At 62.7% G+C, this 17,931-nt stretch overlaps 1 protein-coding gene across 1 annotated transcript in view; it reads left to right on the top strand.

Annotated features, from left to right (window-relative positions):
- Positions 1-17,931, top strand: part of Shank2 (SH3 and multiple ankyrin repeat domains 2) — a 422,358-nt gene that overhangs the window by 67,875 nt on the left and 336,552 nt on the right. The window contains 4 exon segments of the mRNA XM_047516941.1: positions 4,990-5,193; positions 8,465-8,536; positions 10,751-10,798; positions 10,800-10,860. Of these exon segments, the coding sequence (XP_047372897.1) occupies positions 4,990-5,193; positions 8,465-8,536; positions 10,751-10,798; positions 10,800-10,860 (385 nt within the window).

Below are 17,931 nucleotides of genomic sequence, written 5' to 3' on the forward strand. Positions count from 1 at the left end.
TACGAGGAGTGGTCAGGTCACAGACACACGAAGGCCCATATGAACACGCAGGGAGGAGGTGCCAGGTGAGGCCTCTGGAGGAGCCAGCCCGCTGCACCTTGGTCCCACACTCCCAGCCCCCAGGCTGTGGGGCAGCGTGTCTGTTGCTGAAGCCCCGGCTGTGGCGCTTTGTTAGGGTGGCCCGAGCAGGACACAGAGCTGCAAGACCTGCGGGCCTATCCCTTTGGCATCAGTGCCCTGTGAGTCCTTGGCTTTGCCGAGCAGGGGAGCCATGCCCAGGCTGGGGCCCTTTGGGGCCTGAGCTCCAGGGAGGCAGCCACCTCTGTCTGTGCCCCATGCCTGCAACTTCGGGTGTCTGGTGTTCTCAGCTTCCATTCACGTCTTGTGGAACCTCCCAAGCTGCGCTGGCCAAGTGTGAGCGTGAGCTTCCTGTATTCCCTTCATGCTGCATTTGACCTTGACCATAAGCATTGCTGACGGGCCGGTGTACATGCACTGCTTCCTTCAGGGGTGGCCCCACACCCCCAGTGTAGTGAGTTTGGACCTTTCTCTACCCCTGGGTCACCCCCAACCTGCACCATGTTCTCTCTTAGGAATGTCCATCCAGTGCCATTCAATGCCAGAGGCATTGGCCAATTTGAGTATGGCAATGCGAAGGACAGGTCACCTTGTCCCTGGGCGGCTCAGGCTGGACCAGGAGCAGCTGGAATGGGCTCCAGAGGGAGAGAGCAGGGGAGAGGTATGTCTGGAGAAGCCTGGAGTTCTACCGGTGTGGGTGCGGCCCCTTGGGCGCGCCTCTGGGGGATCGAGAACTGAGCCGCCCTGCAGGAATCCCAAGAGCTTCCCTGGCCGGGCAGCTGTCAGCCAAAGACCCACTTCCCCTCAGCCGTGCGGCCCCGCAACACCCCAGCCACCACCCGGGCCTTGGGCGTGTGCCCTGCCCACCGAGGGCAGTGAGGAGCCGGGCGGGGTCCTGGAGGTTTCGTGGCGTCTCTCGCAGGTGTTCTGACCTCACACGGGACCACACTGGCGGTGTGGTGGGCCAGGGAACCTCACTGCTGCTGTCAAGAGGAGGCACGGAGGAACCTTCCCAGGCAAAATCCAGCATGGTGCTGCCTCCTAGTGGAGGAGCCCTGTGACGGGAGCCTGGGGGCTCGGCCTGTGGGCCCAGCAAGGGTGCTCAGTGCTCAGCTAGTCCTGTGGGAGGCCCAGGAGAGGGCCTGGCCGGGGGAGTAGGAGCAGCCTTCGCCAGCAGGCGAGTGGATGGGGCAGTCGGCTGGAGGCACAGAGCCCAGGGCCTCTCATACTGCACTTAGCACCAGCGGTGAGACGGTGGCTAGAGTGTGTGTGCCTGTATGCCTGCGTGTTTCCTGTGGAGGCTGTGTACTGTTGGCTTCCGGCTTGTGGACACGTGTTGTGTTTGTAGTTGCGTGTTTTGTGTGGAGTATGTGTTGGTTTCTGGGTGTGTTTGTGGATACTTCCGTGTGGTTGTGTGTCTCTCTGTAGGTGCTGTTTCTGTGTGTGCATTTTGTTTGTGTGTGTGGCAGGGTGAGAGTCAGGAGGAGCAACTGCAGGCAGGACATGGCCCCAAAGGAGGTCAAGGTCAGCCTTTCTCTGTGTCCCTGGGTCACGAAGGCTGGCGCCTTCAGGACAAGAAGGCGCAGTGGTACAGTGACAGAGAAGGTGACTGGATGCAGGGGACACAGGTGAGCCTAGTGCAGGGGCTGCTGGGTAGCAGATGAGGAAGGGTGGCCATCGAGCGGAGGCATGAGAACAGGACTCCTGCTCCAGAGGCTGCAGGGCAGCCTGACTGGCAGGTGGTGCAGGGCGGCAGGGGCAGGAGCCCCTCCGGCCTCAGGAGCAAGCATGGTCCTGGTGCCCACACTGGGCACAGGAGATGGGGTTCAGGGTGGCACAGGATTTAGGCTTGGGTGTCACCAGTGGGCCAATAAGTCTTGAGTTACTCACTTGGTGGCTGGTGTCCAGTCCCCTGTGATGACCTAAGTGCTGGTGTTCTGGTCCGCTCAGCTTTTGTGCGTCTGCTTCCTTACAGGCACCGTCCTACGCACTGTTGCAGAGCTCCTTCCAATTAAATGATAAGTGTCACTGTCATGGTCATTGTTTCATTTGTCATTTTGTTGTCACCATCACTACCACCGTTGTCATGATCATCACCGTCCTCATCACCATCACTCTCACTGTCACCACCATCACTGTCACTGTCACCATCACCACCACCATCACCACCACCATCACCACCACCACCACCACCACCACCACCATCACCATCACCACCACCACCATCACCATCACCACCACCACCATCACCACCACCACCATCATCACCGATACCACCAGCATCAGTATCATCATCACCATCACCAACATCACCACTATCATTGCCACCGTCGCCATCATCACCACCATCAGGAGCCTTCCACCAGGAATCTCCATCCTGACTCACGTTCCCTGTGCATCGGGTGGTCAGGCTCCACAGGCAGCAGTACCTGCCCTGCCAGGAGCTCCTTCCTCTGGTTCCTGGGAGCATGTCTGGGTGTTTGCTTTTCCTTTTTACTTCTCCAGACAATTAAGTACGTGTCTTTCACCACTATAAATAGTGACCAGGGTGGCTTGCTCTCCGTTGCTTCTGTGGCTCCTGGCACTCACTCATTCATTCTACAAATGTCACCCCCTGTGCCAGATGTCCTTGAAGCTGGGCTTTGCCTGACCAGGGTGCTGGTGATGGGGCATAATCAGTGGTGGTGAGTGGATGCAGGGCCACTGCTGAGAGTCTCCTGGGCTTCCATCCAGGTGTGAAGAGACAGCAGTGCTCCCTAGGGACTGCCCAGGAGCTGGGCGCTTGACCAGCTGGCCGCAGGGAGATGTGCTGCTGCTGTTGCTGTTTGTCAGGTCCTGGGCCACCCGAACCGAGCACCTGCGGGCTTTCCCACTCCTGAGGCTGGAAGCCCACGGAGAAGGTGTGGGCAGCTTCCTCTGGGAGCTGCGGGTGCTCGGCCCCAGGCTCCCCCTAGCCTCGGGCTTGCTGGCTCTCTTGGCACTCCACCTTGTAGGAGCCATCCCCAGCTCTGCCCGCCTCACGGCCTCACGGTGCACCTGCCACTGTGTCCAGGGTCCCCCTGCTGTGAGGACACAGTCCTCGCCGGGGCCACCTCCTCCAGCACCACCTCATCTTAACTTGATTCTGTCAGCAGAGGCCCCATTTCCAAACGGATCACGCTCAGGGGTCAGGACGTCGGCGCCTGCCTTTGCGGGGCGCCGTTGACCCACGACACATTTGATTGTGTCCTTGGTGCCGTGTCTCACTGCAGCCGCACCTCCACGCCTGCAGGCAGTCAGCCCCGGTGCTCTGCGGACACAGCACACGAGGGGGGTTGACCCGGGGCCCCTGTGTTGCTGCAGCCTGAGGTCAGCAGCGACTTCCAGATGCGAGTGAATGGGTCCGGGGCCCCGCCTGGCGGCTTCTGATGGCTCCTTCATTAGGCCGTGTGCAGAGGGTCCTCACTCAGGGGTGCAGGGCGTGCGACCCGCAGTCTCCTGGCTGGAAGGAACAGCCGCCCGGCCTTGTGGCCTGGAGGGTTTTGAGGGCCATGCTCAGTGCAGCCTTTGACGTTGGAGAAGGATAAAGAGCATCCATGCTCAGGGCGCCCTGTTCCCGGCTCGCTCGCGGAGGTTCTGCCGGCTGCGGAAGCCGCGCTCATTGTCGACAGCAGCCGGGTCTTTTCACAGCCCGGGCATCAGCCAAGGCTCACGCGCCAGGACGGCAGGAGGGCCTTTTGCATCCTTGGGCACACGCACACTGAATCCTCTGTAGAGTCGGCTCCAGCCTCAGAGTCAGTCCAACCTCGATTTTTTCTGGATGATTTTGGAGTGAGAAAGCAAAGCTGGCACCCGCTGCTGACTGTGCAGGAGAGCATGATTTTAATTCAGCAGCAGCGCGAAGTCGGCACGCGGGCTTTGGCCCGCCGCTGTCTTCTCCTGGCTCCCCGGCGGCTCACAGAAGGCACTGGGAACGTGACCAAGCTCCGTCGTGCCCGTCCTCAGAGGCGCCCTTACGTTTCCCAAGCGTGCGGCGGCCCTGTTGACAGTTTGAGCTTGCAGAAGCCAGTTCTGGAGGCAGCGGAAGTAGTTTCTATCCAACGACTTCTGGTGCTGCCTGCCCGCACCCTTCAGGAGGGCAGGGTTGCGAGTGTGACCGTTTCTGCTCCAAGTCAGTGGGGTGGCCTGAGACCCTGTGCCCCCAGCAGTCCCGCTGGGGAGGCTGTAACACAAGGTCACCTGTGTCTAAACTCCAGTCATCCACACAGGGCTATGTCACACTGTCACTCGGGGCCAGCTCTCACATCCGTGGGCTCTGCGTGCTTGGATTGGCAACCTCAGGTTGGAAAGGTCTGGAAAAAAAATCGTACTGGAAGTGACCTAGAGCTGATGTGAGCACGTGGGAGGCATTCCTGGCGGTGAGAGATGTGCTGTTGGTGGGCACGTGCGCACCACGCTGCAGAGGGGCTTGGGCACCTTAGAATTGGCGTTTGCCGGGTCTTGAGGCCAATTCCCCACAGATTCTGAAGGACAAATGTTCTTGAATTGCGATTCCCATGGTGTGTTCACCAGACCACCCGCAGCTCGAACCCAGGAGAGTGCAGGCCCCGGGTCCCCAGGCCCGTGAGCGGACGCTGCCGACGGTCCACCTGTGCTTCTCCAGGTGCTGCTGAAGTGGGGGTAGTCCTGACCCACAGGTGACCGTGAAGCCCTGCAGGTGGTGTCCAGGCGGCATCGAGGCGGGGCCGGCACTGCCCTGGCCTTTCCCTTATGCGTTTTCGAAACGCCTGTCCACTCGGCAGCCTGCGGAGCCATGGGTCCTGGGCTCAGAACGAGCACTAGGAGGGTTGCAAAGAGCTGGGGCGTCTGACCCTCAGCCCGGGGTGCCTGTGGGTGCCCGCGTCCCTGATCGGGTGTCTCTGTCCCCTGCAGAAGTGCATTCGCTTCAACCCGGACGCCACGGTGTGGGTGGCGAAGCAGCGGATCCTGTGCACGCTGAATCAGGGGCTGAAGGACGTCCTCAACTACGGGCTGTTCCAGCCGGCCAGCAACGGGCGCGACGGCAAGTTCCTGGACGAGGAGAGGCTGCTGCGGGAGTACCCACAGCCTGCGGGCCCCGGCGTCCCCTCCCTGGAGGTGAGCGAGCGTCGGGCCACCAGGCTGTCCGCCTGGGCGGGGCAGGCGGCACCGCAGCGGAGCTCCCAGTCTGCTTTGCCCTGGGCAAAGCAGGTGAAGGCGCGGCCTGGGGTCTGGAGGCTGCCCCCGACCGTGCTGGCCCTGGGGCAGCTGCGTGACTGATAACTCCTCGGGAGAAGTCTCAGCAAGGGCAGCGGCCCCACCAAGCTGGGGTCGAGGACCCGTGAGTCCTGGGCGGCCGTGGCCTCTGCCAGCTAGGGCGCGCAGCGTCTCCCTCTCTGGGCCCCGCGCGCCCGGCTTCTTACTGCCCCACCCTGCAGACACCAGCCAGTGCCCAGGCCTCAGTTCCAGCTAAGGCCCCCCCAGGCTGCCCCTCTGCCACGCCAGCCACGGCGTCGGGGCCCCAGGCTCCCACTGCTGTCGGGCATGGCCCTGCTCAGGGCCCCGGATGCCCTCTGTTGGGCATGACCCTGCCCGGGGCCCCGGATGCCCTCTGTCGGGCTCACGCCTGAGCTGGATGGCCCACGGGGCTCTGGAAGACACTTCTGGTGCCATCCTGGTTTATTAGGAAGGATGCCGATGGCCAGCGGGTGGAGAGGGACCCAGGCAGGGTCTGGAAGGACTGAGCCCCACAGCTCCCGTCCCCTGGGAGTTGGGGTGGGCCATCCTCCTGGCAGGGGACATTTTTGCCAGCTCAGGAGCTCTCCAGGCCTCATGGCTTGGGGATTTTTCTGGAGGTGACATTAGGAGGCAGCTGATTAAAAGATCTCCCTCCCCAGCCCTTCCGCCCCCACCCAGAGGTCAGGGCTGCGGCTGAATGTCCGCCCACTGACCGCAGCTGGGTCTTTCTGGCCACCAGTCCCGCCCTGGAGCTGGGGGGCCAGGAGCCGCCCCGTCGGCATTGCCTCAAGGTGTTCTCCACTTGGGAGGCTCCCAGCATGTTGGTGGCTCGGGACCAAAGCCCAGATAGCGCTGCTGCATCGTGCTTCGCCATCTGTTCTCCCTGCCCGTGGCCAGGAGGGTGGACAGTGGCTGTCCCACCGTGATCAGAAGCCCGTCCTCCCCCCAGGGACTTGAGCTGCTGCAGCCAGCCACGCCGCACACAAGGCATGACCTAGTCCTGCCCCAGCACTCGCCACACCCCAGGTTCACGTGCGTGTTTCCGATGCACACGCACGGAGGGACGGGTCAGGTGGGAGGCCGCCAGAGTGCGGGCTTCCTACCCTGCTCAGCACGCGACTGTCAGCGGCTGTCAGCCTGCTGGGCACCAGGGCTGGGGTGCCCAGCTGTCCAGCGGGTTTGGCAACACTCTGGCCACAGGAGAGTAGGACACCGAGGGCCGTGCATCTGGACCCTGGAGGAAGGGCAATCAGCGGCTCTGACCTCCAGTGGCTCTGCGCAGTGGGCAGCTGCTAGAGACATCTCCACGGATGGTCTGCCATGCGCCCGGCCCATCCAGCACGTGCTCTGTAAAGTCAAGGTCTGTCCTGCCACAGGGAGACGAGGGGCCGGGTACCTGAATCAGTGCTGTTCTGCACAGGGCCCCACCTCTCCAGGATCACAGTGAAACCAAGCGAGAAGACTGGGAGGTCTGGAAGCCTGTTCTCCTCGTGGCTGCAGTCGCAGAAGCTGAGCAACCTCGGGCTACTCACCTAGCCTCTCTGAGCCTCGGATTCCCAGCTGTGGCACCACGGTTGTTAGCAGTGACTGCTGGAGGCTGACGCTCAGAGGAGGCATCCCTTGGCTCAGTGCCCGGCTCTCTGCCAGTGCCCAAGTGGCACTGCCACGGGTTCCTTGCGGACACCAAGTCTCTTCCTCTCGCTGGCCTCTGTGCTGGCAGGTGGGATCGTGACGTGAGGGGCTTTGACTCCTTGCTCGTTGGCCACTGAGCACAAGTTGAGGAAACGGCAGAAGAGGGGTTGGGGTCCTGAGCCCTGTGTGGCCGTGCTGTGGGCGCTCATGCGCCCCCGCAGTATCTGCCCTCCCGCTGGCGCGCTGTGCTGGCCTCCCTGTATTATTTTTTTGGTAGAACAAGTGCCCACCCCTGGGAGTCCCTTTGGGCCATCGGTGTTGGCCAGGTGGCAGTGAGCCCGTGACTCACCTGTGACCTCCTCAGGCTTTGGAAACGTGGGCCAGAGGAGTGATGGATGGAGAGCGAAGGAGGGAGGCGTCCCGGACGCCCAGCGCACAGCCGACCCGAGGGCTTGGGCGGCAGGCGGAGGTCCCGGCGCAGGCTGAGCCCCTCGCCCCTTGTGCTGGTGCTCGAGGCCTCTCCCTGCCCCGCGCAGCTGGTCTCCTGGCGCTCTCACGGCCCAGCGGGCTCATCCTGGCACTTGCTCAAAAGGCAGATTTCAGTCCCGACCGGGGCGGGTCTCGTGTGTGGCCGAGGTGCCCGCGCTCTTTTCTGTAACTTTTTAGCTGCAGATGGACACAGTGCCTTTGGTTATTTATTTATTTCATGTGGTGCTGAGGATGGAACCAGGGCCTCCCGCCTGCCAGGCGAGCACCCTGCCCGCCCTGAGCCCCACCCCGCCCCTCGAGCTGCCCTCTCGTTACCTGGGCTTGGGTTTCGGCTGCAGACCTGACTCGCTGCTGCCTCCTGTGCCTCATCTATCCTGGGGCACCCTGGTGGCTCTGTCATGGTGTCAGGCCCGTGGGGCGGGTGGGGTGGCTGTGTGCGGTGCCAGGTCTGTGCCAGGAAGCCCGCATCTGGCCGGGTCTGTGCCAGGAAGCCCGCATTCGGCCCTTGAGCAACCCTGGGAGGTTGTACTGTCATCTACTGAGACAGATGAGGAAGCCACAGTGAGACAGGGGTGTCCAGCTCAGGTGGCTCCAGGCACGGGGAGCCGAGGGCTGGCGTGGGACGGACGTTTAGCTGCAGGACCGGGGCGCCTGGGAGGGAGGGCATTAGCGACGGCGTCCAGGGCCTCAGAGAGCCGCACCCTCCCTGCCTCCCTCAGGGGCACTGTCCCTGCCTCTGCGGTCGTGGGTGCCTGTTCTCCCAAGGGCCAGGTGGTGGAAGAGAAGCTGGGCTTTGGAGGTGGCGACCGCTCTGCTGGACATGCTGCACAGGGCAGATTCCCCTCCAGGAGCCCAGGCGCCTGGGCAGGGACAGCGGGCTTGAGTGCCGTGAAGTCCGAGCGCACGTGGGAGGAGCGTGTGGAGCCCTGGAGCCAGGCCCCGGGGTCCCGTGAGCAGGGGACGCCAGCCAGCCACTGGCCTCTGGGCGGCCATGTTGGGGTTCACTCTTGTGTCTTGCTGTTCTGTGCAGTTTCGATACAAGAAGCGCGTGTACAAGCAGCCCGACCTGGACGAGAAGCAGCTGGCCAAGCTCCACACCAAGGTACCAGGGGACCCGTCAGTTGCGCCCTCTGTCATCCTGCAGAGTTGCCGTTGGGGCTCCCCTTCCCGGGCACGCACTGTGCACCCTGCGTGGTGTGCGCAGGGCTGGGGCTCATGGGGGCATGGGGCTGCCTCGTGGCACAGGCTGCCGGAGACCCAGCGTCGGAAGCAGCAGGCAGCTCAGTGACGCCCCGGTGCTCCTGGGGCTCGACAGTGGCAGCCCTGAGCAGGAGGGTCTGGGCGCGCAGTGGGGTGGAGGGACGGGGCGCGTGCTGAGCGCCGTCGCCTGTATCAATGTGGTGGACGCCAGGGCGTCGTCCAGGTGAGCCGCAGGGGAGGAAGGAGCTGGCGATGTGGGGGCTCAGTCTCCGGCTGAGAGCACAGTGGGTCCCTGTGACCAGGGGCTGCTCAGCCGGGCAGACGCCTCGGTGGTGCCGTGGACACCTGCTCTTTGTCAGGAAGCTGTGGGAGGCGGGGAGGCTGCCTGGGGCTGGAGGCCGAGGCTGGGGTGTGGGTGGGCCCTCGCTTGACGAGCCCGGAGGGGAACTGTGCGGAGAAGACCCTCGCCCTTCCCGGGTGCTGGTCCCTGGCGCCCTGCAGCGCGGGCGTGAGTCCTGGGGCTGCCTGTGCCCCGCTGGCCTCTGTACCCAGAGCTCCGCCTGCTTCCGTCCCTCCCGTTTCCATCAGAGGACGTGAGGATTTTTATTCTGCTTACCGGGTCCTCATCCAGGGACGAGTTTTCACTCTGTGCTGAAGCTGTCCAGATGTGGCAGTGGCTGCCCTTCCATTTGGCTCCCTGCCCTGGGCACTCTCCTGTTGTCCTCCAGGCCCCGGCCACACGGATGCTCTGGGCTCTCGTACGTGCCCTGCTGGGCCCTGGAGTCTCCAGGACGGGGTGCTTGATGTGCGGTCTCTGTGCGTCTGTTGTGTTCCCGGAACCTCTGAGGTGTGGGCCCAGTGTGTGGGGACCTGACGTGTTGGGGGGCCCACAGCAGTGGAGACTACGTGGCAGCTGCGCATCCCAGGATGTCTCGGGTTTGGGACATCTGTCCTCGTCCTGGGACGTGCAGAAGGCCAGCAGGTGAGTCCAGCTGTGGCCAGAGGCTGGCGGACAGGGCGTCCAGTGTGAGAGACCACCGTTGCTCCCTTCCGAGTGCGTTGGGAGAGGCGTGGCGCAAGGGAGCACCTGGGGTGGGCGCTGGACTGGCCCGCAGGGTCTCACATCCTGAAGAGGGGCCCTGGGGTGGGCACTGGACTGGCCCGCAGGGTCTCACATCCTGAAGAGGGGACCTGGCCGCCCAGGCTGTCCACTGAAGCTTGGGAAGCTGTGACTTCCCTGCAGAGCAGGCTGACAAGGCGTGGGGAAGGGCTGTCCCACCGAGGCAGGGCCGGTGACCCTCCTGACCATGTAAGGAATGAACACCTCCCTTCACCCTAGGCCCAATGACCAGGGGTTACTGTTTCTGCCGCTGAGGCCCTGGGGTGACCTGGAGGAGACTGGCCTGAACCAGTGGCCGCCCTGTTTTCTGTGCAGTCCAGCCCCTCTTTATAGATTGGAGCCTCAGCCCGGCTCCGGGGAGCACTTGGGAGGTCCAGACGGGTCCCAGGAGCTGTGGATGGTGGGAGTGTTCCCGGAGCTTCGTCCTTCGCCAGTGAGAGAGCTGACTGTGGTCCTCCGTAGGGCGGGGTGCCACCGTGCCGCGGGGGAGCACCCGGCGAGCTCACCGCTGCCTCTCGCAGCCCCGAGGCTGGTGTCCCAGGTCAGGGTGCTGGCTGATTTGAGCCTGGGGGCTGCCTCACGGTCCGGGCCCAGCACCTCCCTGGCTGTGTGCCACGTGATGGAAGAGACAGGGAGCTCTCTGCCAGGGCCCCTCCCAGACCTGACCGCCGCCCCAAGACCCCCACCCTCTACGGCTGCCCAGGGATGAGGCTCCCACAGGGGAGTTAGGGGGACACGGCGTTCAGATCGTGGCCCAGGATGGTGAGCGGCACTGGAGGGACTTCAAAGCACTCAGCCAGGCCAGGACAGTGGTGCTGGCCACCTGCTGACCCTGTGCTCAGCTGTGGGGTTCCTGATGTACAGACGTCCACTGCTTAGCGAGCCCCCGGGTCACGGTGGCCCTGTGCAGAAGAGGCCATGCACCCCGGTGTAGAGCTTCCCTGGCCTGGAAGGACATTCTGACAGACATTTCTGTCTGATTACTCTTCACTCTAGACCAATCTGAGGAAGTTCATGGACCACACTCAGCATCGAGCGGTGGAGAAAGCTGGCCAAGCTGCTGGACCGTGGCCTGGATCCCAACTTCCATGACCTAGAGACTGGAGGTGGGTCCTGGACTTGAGTAAGTGTAGAAAGTGATTCCTGGTCTAGGTGACACATGCTGCGTTGTCCCTGGTTCTGCCTGGACTCCGTAAGTGTGTCCTCGCCCATTTGCCTTTCTGGCCTCAGGGCTGAGCCTGTCCTGACCTCTGGCTTGGAGCCAGCAGCAGGAGATGCCTGCTTGGGATAGCCAAGCGAGCGGGTGGACGATCGCACGCACATGTGGGGTTGTGCGGGCCGGCTGGCACCTGGCAGGCCCCGCCCTGGGGGCTGTGTGTTTGTCGGCTGCTGTGCGAGTCCCCCTGGGCCTGGGTGCCCCCTAGGCATGGGTGTCCTGGCACGTGCTCTGCACACAGACTTGCTCCCTGTGTTGGACACCGAGTTCCTCGGGCCTATGAACTTCAAGCATTTGTGGAAATCTGGCAGAGGCTCTGCTGAGTCCCCGAAGGCTGGTTTCCCAGCCTGGGTGCTGTTGACCCTGGTCCTGGACCCGTCTTGGCTGCGGGTTCTGTTCTGGGCCCTAGAGGGAGTTTAGCAGCAATCCAGGCCTTGACCCACCAGCTTTGAGTGGCAACCCCCAGTTGAGACAACTGAAAGGGCCTCCTGACCTTGCACAGTGTCCCCTGGGGTGGGGGACACAGTCCCCGTGGGAGAGCCCTGTGCTGCGGACACGGGCTGACATTGGCAGGCAACAGCAAGGTGTCTGCGGGAGGTAGGAAGGGCGCAGGGTCTCCACAGTAGCCGTCGGATGCAGCGAGACGTGGCTCCCGGTGCTAAGGCTGTGAGAAGAGATGGATGCTGGACTCCTGAATAGGGCCTTCAAGGACATTTGCTGACGACCGTTGGCCGGCCTGGGTGTCTCTGGTTGGGTTTCCTGACCTGGATCTTCTCCAGGGCTGAACCTTGGGCTTGGCTGCTAGTGGCATGGAGGGGGCAGCTTGCCTGTCCATCCTGGGCTCCTCAGGTGCTTCCAGTGACTCCGTGGGACTGGCCTGGCAGTGTAGACCAGCTTTCCCGCCTTGCCCTGGTTGGCAATAGGGGCTGGTGGCACTTGGATGGCCCTTGTCCCTGACCGCTGTGAGCTGGCCTCCCCACGCTTCCTTCCCCTGCGTAGCTGTCTCCTGCGTTTAAGGCTTTTGGACTGAGCGATTCCAGACCAGACTCTGACTTTCTTCTGGAAACACAGGGACACTAAGCTCTGAAACAGGTAGGCGTGTGGCCGCTTCTCCTGGCCCTTCCTGCGGTCGAAACTGCAGTCACCAGGCTGGGGACTGAGTCAGCGCCCGAACTGAGGGCCCCGAGTCCTTGGGCAGGTTCGGGTCAGTGTGATCACGGCACAGTCCGGACAGAAGTGGGGCCATGTCTGTCCCCAGCACAGAGCAGCAACAACCTGGGAGCCCTGAGCAGCAGCGTCAGGGTGTCACCTTGAGACGGCTGCTCCTCTGTGGTCCACGTCCTCAGGTTCAACGCTGTGGGGGAAAGTATTCAAAGGCATCGCCTCCGGCCTGAACGTGTAGCTCTGTTCAGGCCACGATTTCCTAAACTGCACGGAGGAACAGCTGTTTGTACAACTTTTACATTGTATCAGGTATAAGTGGCCCTGAGGTGACATAAATACACGGAAGATGTCGCAGGCTCTCTGTGTGAATAGCACTCCATTTTATAGAAGCAACCTGAGCACCTGTGGATTTTGGTACCCTCTGGGTCCTGGTCCGAGGATGCCGAGGGACCGCTGTGTTCCCATGACGACATCCCGGGCTGGTTGGCCAGTGAGAAAGAGCAGAGCCAGGGAGGAACAGACGCGCCTCTTCTGCCTGGTCCCTGCCAAGCAGCTCCCGACAGAGAGCCGATCCAGGACAGGCGTTCTGGGCTCCCGCCAAGGCCGAGCCCAGCAGCCTGGGGCTCCAGAGCAGTGAGCAGGCAGCAGGGCACGGCCGCCCGCCCTGACTTCCTGCCTCACCCCATAGTTAGCACGGCCCAAAAGAGGGCTTGGGTTTGCTTTGGATTTGGTCATTTCCAATTTTAAGACTAAAGGCCGCTATCGTGCTGGCTCAGGGCGGTTGTCAAAGGTCATTTTCTGCATCAGTCTTTCTTCTCGTGGTTTTATATTCCTTGGTGGACAGGAGCCCTCCTGTCCCTCCCCACCAGCCTCCGGCTGTTTGCTGGATGAAGCAAGTGGATGTTCAGGCAGAGATCAGACACGGCATACGGAGCCCCCGCCTGAGCCTGCCCTGTGCCTCCCATCCTTGGCGTCTGGCTGTAGCAACGTTTCCTTGGCAATACGGGTCGAATCCAGGGCCTCTCAAATGCTGGGCCGCTGCCCACCACTGAGCCACACGCGGCCCTCTGGTTCACTCTGGGGCTCACCCTGGGCTGCACACATTCTGGGGGTCTGGATGGATGACCTGGATGTGCCACCATGACTGTGTTGTGCAGGGCACTCTCTGGGCCCTGAAGACCCCCTGTGCTCCCCGGGTCATCCCTCCCTCCCACAGAACCCCTGGCAATCGCCAGTGCCCTCCTGCCTGTGGGATCTGCTTTGCTGGAGTGTCCTGGGACAGCACTGGCCCCCCGTGTCCTGGGGCTGGGCTCCTGCAGCACTGGCCCCTGTGGCCCTGCGTGTCCTGAGGCTGGGTTTCTGCAACACTGGCCCCTGGGTCCCCTGCATGTCCTGGGCTCCTGCAGCACTGGTCCCTGTGGCCCTGTGTGTCCTGGGCTCCTGCAGCACTGGCCCCGTGTGCTGGCTTCCCCCTGCACTCAGGTCCCCCCTCTTCTGTGGCTCAGGCTCTCTGCTCCCTGGGTGCTGGGTGGCCTCCCCCAGTCAGATGCCCTCCCCTGCCGGATGCCCACCCTTGGTTCATTTCTCTGGGGAAGGGCGTCGGGTTGCTTCAAGCTGCTGTGGACACTGCCCGCAGGCTCTCACGAGGACAGTTCTCAGGGACGGGACCTGGAGGAGTCTCTGGGGCAACACTAAACACTCTGCACCAAAAGGGGAGCTCCCCAAATCCAGGGAGGAGCTAGTACTCGTGGGGCCACCGGGGTGGGGCTGAAGGGCAAGGGGAGAGCGTGCTGGACACTCCCAGGGATGAACTGACCTGTCCTGGGACAGCACGCGCATGCCCCGCTCCACGTGGCTCTGTGGAGAGGAGTAGCACCCACAGCCCTCTGGGACCGTGTCACGGCAGCAGAGCCACCACCATTGCCGTGTCACTGTGAGCAGGGGCCTGCCTTGCCACCTGCCGCGCTGGCTGGACAGCTCGTGGCCCTGACTGGGGACGGAATTGCTTGGGAAGCACCAGCGGCTTCCTTCCAAGACCACAAAACGCCACGGTGCCCAGCCCAGTCGTCATCCGAGTCAGGAGAAGCAGCCCCTGTGGATTGAGGGACGTGCCAGAGATAATTAAATCCCAGCAGAGTGACCTGTCAGTTAAGCCGAGCCGTCCGTGTGATCACGCTGCTGCCTGCTGCCTGCCGCCTGCGGTGAATGAAAATTTCAGAGTTGGATGGGCGGACGCGGGCTGCCTTCGCTGCTGCTGGAGGGCTGGCCGGCCCCACTGGGGGCGCGCGCCTTCCACGCTCTCCCTGCCTCCGTGGGAGGCGAACCTCAGAACCTTCTTCCACTGAAGCGAGTTTCTCAGACATGCCGTGGTCTGCACCGTGGGCGAGAGGCCCAGTGGCTAAATTGCTCTCCCGGAGGCGACTCTCCCAAGCCTGCCAGGCTGCCTGGGAGTGGAGATGTTCGTCCTCCGTGCTGAGCACCCGCTCGCCGCACGGCGCTGTGCCGGGCTCCTGGGGACCCCCTGCCGGCTCCCAACGGCCCAATTAGAAGGTTTTGCAGACACGCCGGATCCGGTTCACAGAGCACCTCCCTGGCTCCGAGAGCACATGGGCCGGATGTGGCGTGTGTGGTGACTGGCGGTCCCTGGTCGCTGCCTCCTCGTGGCCCCTGGATGAATCACTGGTTGTTAATTCTCCAGGAAGAGCAGCCCTGGGATCGTGGGGGGGCACAGGCCACCCTTGCAAGGGCAGGAGCCCAAGATGACCAAGTAGCTAGCTCCCCGTGCTGGGGCACGGCTTTGTCAGGTGCAGTTCCTGATAAAAGGGGCCCTGTTTTGAGGCGAGAGCCCACATGCTGTGTCCAGTTATTTCAGGAGCGTTCTCGCTCATACCCTGCTGGGCTTGGAGGGAGCGCGGTGACTCAAGAAGATGCATGTGACCTAGCAAGACAAGACGCACCATGCAGGTGGGATGGGGCCAGGAGAGCAGGTGGGAGAGGCCAGGACGCGGGTCCACCGAGGGGTCTCAGGGCCAGGTTGAAAGCCAGTTGTAGGTTTATGGGAGAATCCAGCAGGAAGTGTGGACGGCTCCCAGGTGGGAGCTGCTTCCTCTGCTTCCCGTGTGGACGGCTGGAGCCAGCGGGCGTTCATTATGGCGACTGACCCCGGGTTACTTTGGGGCTCACTCTTGGTGCGTATGCCCTGGGGTTTGCAGGGTTTGTGCTGTTGGACTTTCAGGCGGCCTCTTTGATGTCATAATACACATTTGTGTTTCCCCCCATCTCCGCGAGGCGGGGAAGCTCCTTTCTTCTCAGCACTGGATGATCTTCCCGTGTCTGTGCGCACCAGGGTCTCCACCCATCCACCTACGGAATGGGGAGGTCAGACACGATTTTCTTGCAAGCTGTGAATCAAGCCGCTGTACACGTTTCACGTCCAGAGCCCTGTGCAGACCCCAGGTTTTGACTCACGTGGGGAAACACCTCGGGCACCTTTGCTGGTGTGTGCCGGGGGGCTGTGCCATTCCTCCTGCCGCCTGCCGGGATGGCGCCTGCCCCTGCTCCAGCCCCACGCCAGCATGTGGTGCTGTCCAGGTTTCTGACCAGGGCTGCTCTGTTGTTACCTCTAGAGTCATTTTAATTTGCAGCCTCTGGTGACGCAGGATGGGCGCATCCTTCCTTTCACCTGCCCCTGTGCCGTCTGTGGATTTGCACCCGGGAGGTGCCTGGTGTACCAGGCAAGTGGGTGTCTCCACCCACCTGCCCATGGGGGTGTGCTTTCCTCTTGCTGAGTCTTCCGAGTTCCCTATCCTGGAGACGAGGGCTTGGCACGTTCTTCTTGATGTCTTCTCCCAGGCTGCCAACAGCGGTTTTCATTAAGCCCGTTACCCCAGCTCAGAGCCTGGAGCGTTTTTAAGATGAACTTTTCCTTTCATAACAGCCTGTGATCACAGGATCGCAGGGATAGAGCCGCGCACTCCTGTGGGCGCCCCGCCCCCCAGCACCCCACTCCTCGGCACCAACCTCCAGCTGGCGTGGTGCTTGGCCGTCGGAGAGCCAGTATCGGCCCCTTGCTTTCCCTGAGCCCACACCCCCTCCAGATTCCCCGGGCTTCCCACTCTGTCCCACGTGGTCTGGGCATCTCTTCTGCTCAGCTTCTGTTTCTGGACAGTTCCTCTGAGCTTCCTGGTTCACGATGGGCTCGACAGGTTGGAGGACAGTCAGAGACGGGGTCGTCTGGTGCTGGCCGTGGTTGGGGGGTGATCACAGTGACCTGTTCCGAGGTCACGTGCTCTCGGCGTGCCCTGCCTCCACTGTTGACCTCCACCGCCCGCGGGGTGGTGCCTGCGGGTTTCTCCTGGAAGGTGCCTGGGTCCTCGCCCTCGGCGCCCCGCTCTTGGGAAGGAACTGCTACAAACAGCCCCCCTTGCAGGCGGGGCCAGCGCCTCCCCACAGTGCCGCTGATGGCCAGCATCTTCTTGGGGTTCATCCATTGACCCCAAATGTGGAGACTCACTGGATATCCCTCTGCAAATGTGCCGCCCAGTCCAGGGGCTGCAGATGGGGCTCTCCTGACTTTGCTGGGTGGGTCCTGGCCAGAGCTGAATGTGGCCAGTCTGGAACAACATTTGAGGAGGCTTCTGGAACCCATGGTGCTCAATGGCGGGGTGTCTCCCACGGTCCCCGCCCTGTACCTTCCACCCGGAAGCCTGTCTGGGCGACCTCCCCCTGTGGGCCCTGCGGCTGCCCCATAGCCTCCCTGTGGTGTGATCCTCTTAACCCCTGCTTGTTCAGCTCAGTGACGTGCCTGGCACTGCCTGACAGGTGGCCAGGCCCCGGGGGCCGGGGGCCTGTGAGTTGGAGCTGTCCTCCTGGTCCAACCCGCCCTTGATCTGACCTGTTCTGGCTCTGAGAAGCATTCTCAATCGTGAAATAACCCGAATCCTGAAACAGCACTGAGCAAGCACTTCCGTACCAGGGTCTAGATTGGACTGCTGACTTCCGCACTGGACACACACCCTCCGCCAGACACAAGAGAAGAGCCCTGCTTGTCCCCAGGGCCAGCCTGGCCCCAAGCTCAGGTGGAACATTCGCCCAGTCCTTCAGTCCACCCAGTCCCTTTATGCCCCTCCAGGACGGGCCCCTTCCCTCACCCACCAGCTCCAATTGATGAAGGGCCTCTCAGAAGCCTCCAGATGTCTGTGCGCCCTCCTGGGAAGCCGTGGGAGCCACAGCAGCGAGCGGTGTGAACCAGGCCCCCCTCCCTCCAGTGGCCAGGGCTCCGGCACACCTGCCCCCACACCTGCCCCTTCCCACGGCCCTGCACACGCACGGCTCCTTCCCAGCCGGCCTGGGTTCCCACACCCTCACCAGGAACATCCCCAGATCACTGAAGTCCCTTAGCTGTTCCAGAAAATTCCTGTTTTTCTTTAAAACTAAGAAGGCCCCCTCGTGGCTATGTGTCAGAGATGTGCGCCGTGGCATTCCTGGGAACCTTGGCCTGGTGGGAACCCGGGCGGACCCGTCTGGGAGCCCGTCACCCGCAGCTGGGAGGGGTCCGCAGAGCGTGACGCTGGGCGGGATGCTCCTGTGCAGCCCACCAGGAACCAGGGGCAGAGCTTCCCCGGAGGCTGGAGAAGCAGGTGGGCAGAGTGGCCACTTCTGCATTAGTGACCGTAGGAATTCAAAATAGGCGAGCGTTCAGTCCAACTTCAGAGGGTCGTTCTGCCTGTGGGGACAGAGGGCAAAGGCGGGGTGGGTGGTCCGCCCCAGCCCAGGTCTCCTCCAGCCGTCCTGAAGA

This window comes from Sciurus carolinensis, chromosome 11, assembly GCF_902686445.1.
Source record: "Sciurus carolinensis chromosome 11, mSciCar1.2, whole genome shotgun sequence".
Taxonomy (NCBI): domain Eukaryota; kingdom Metazoa; phylum Chordata; class Mammalia; order Rodentia; family Sciuridae; genus Sciurus; species Sciurus carolinensis.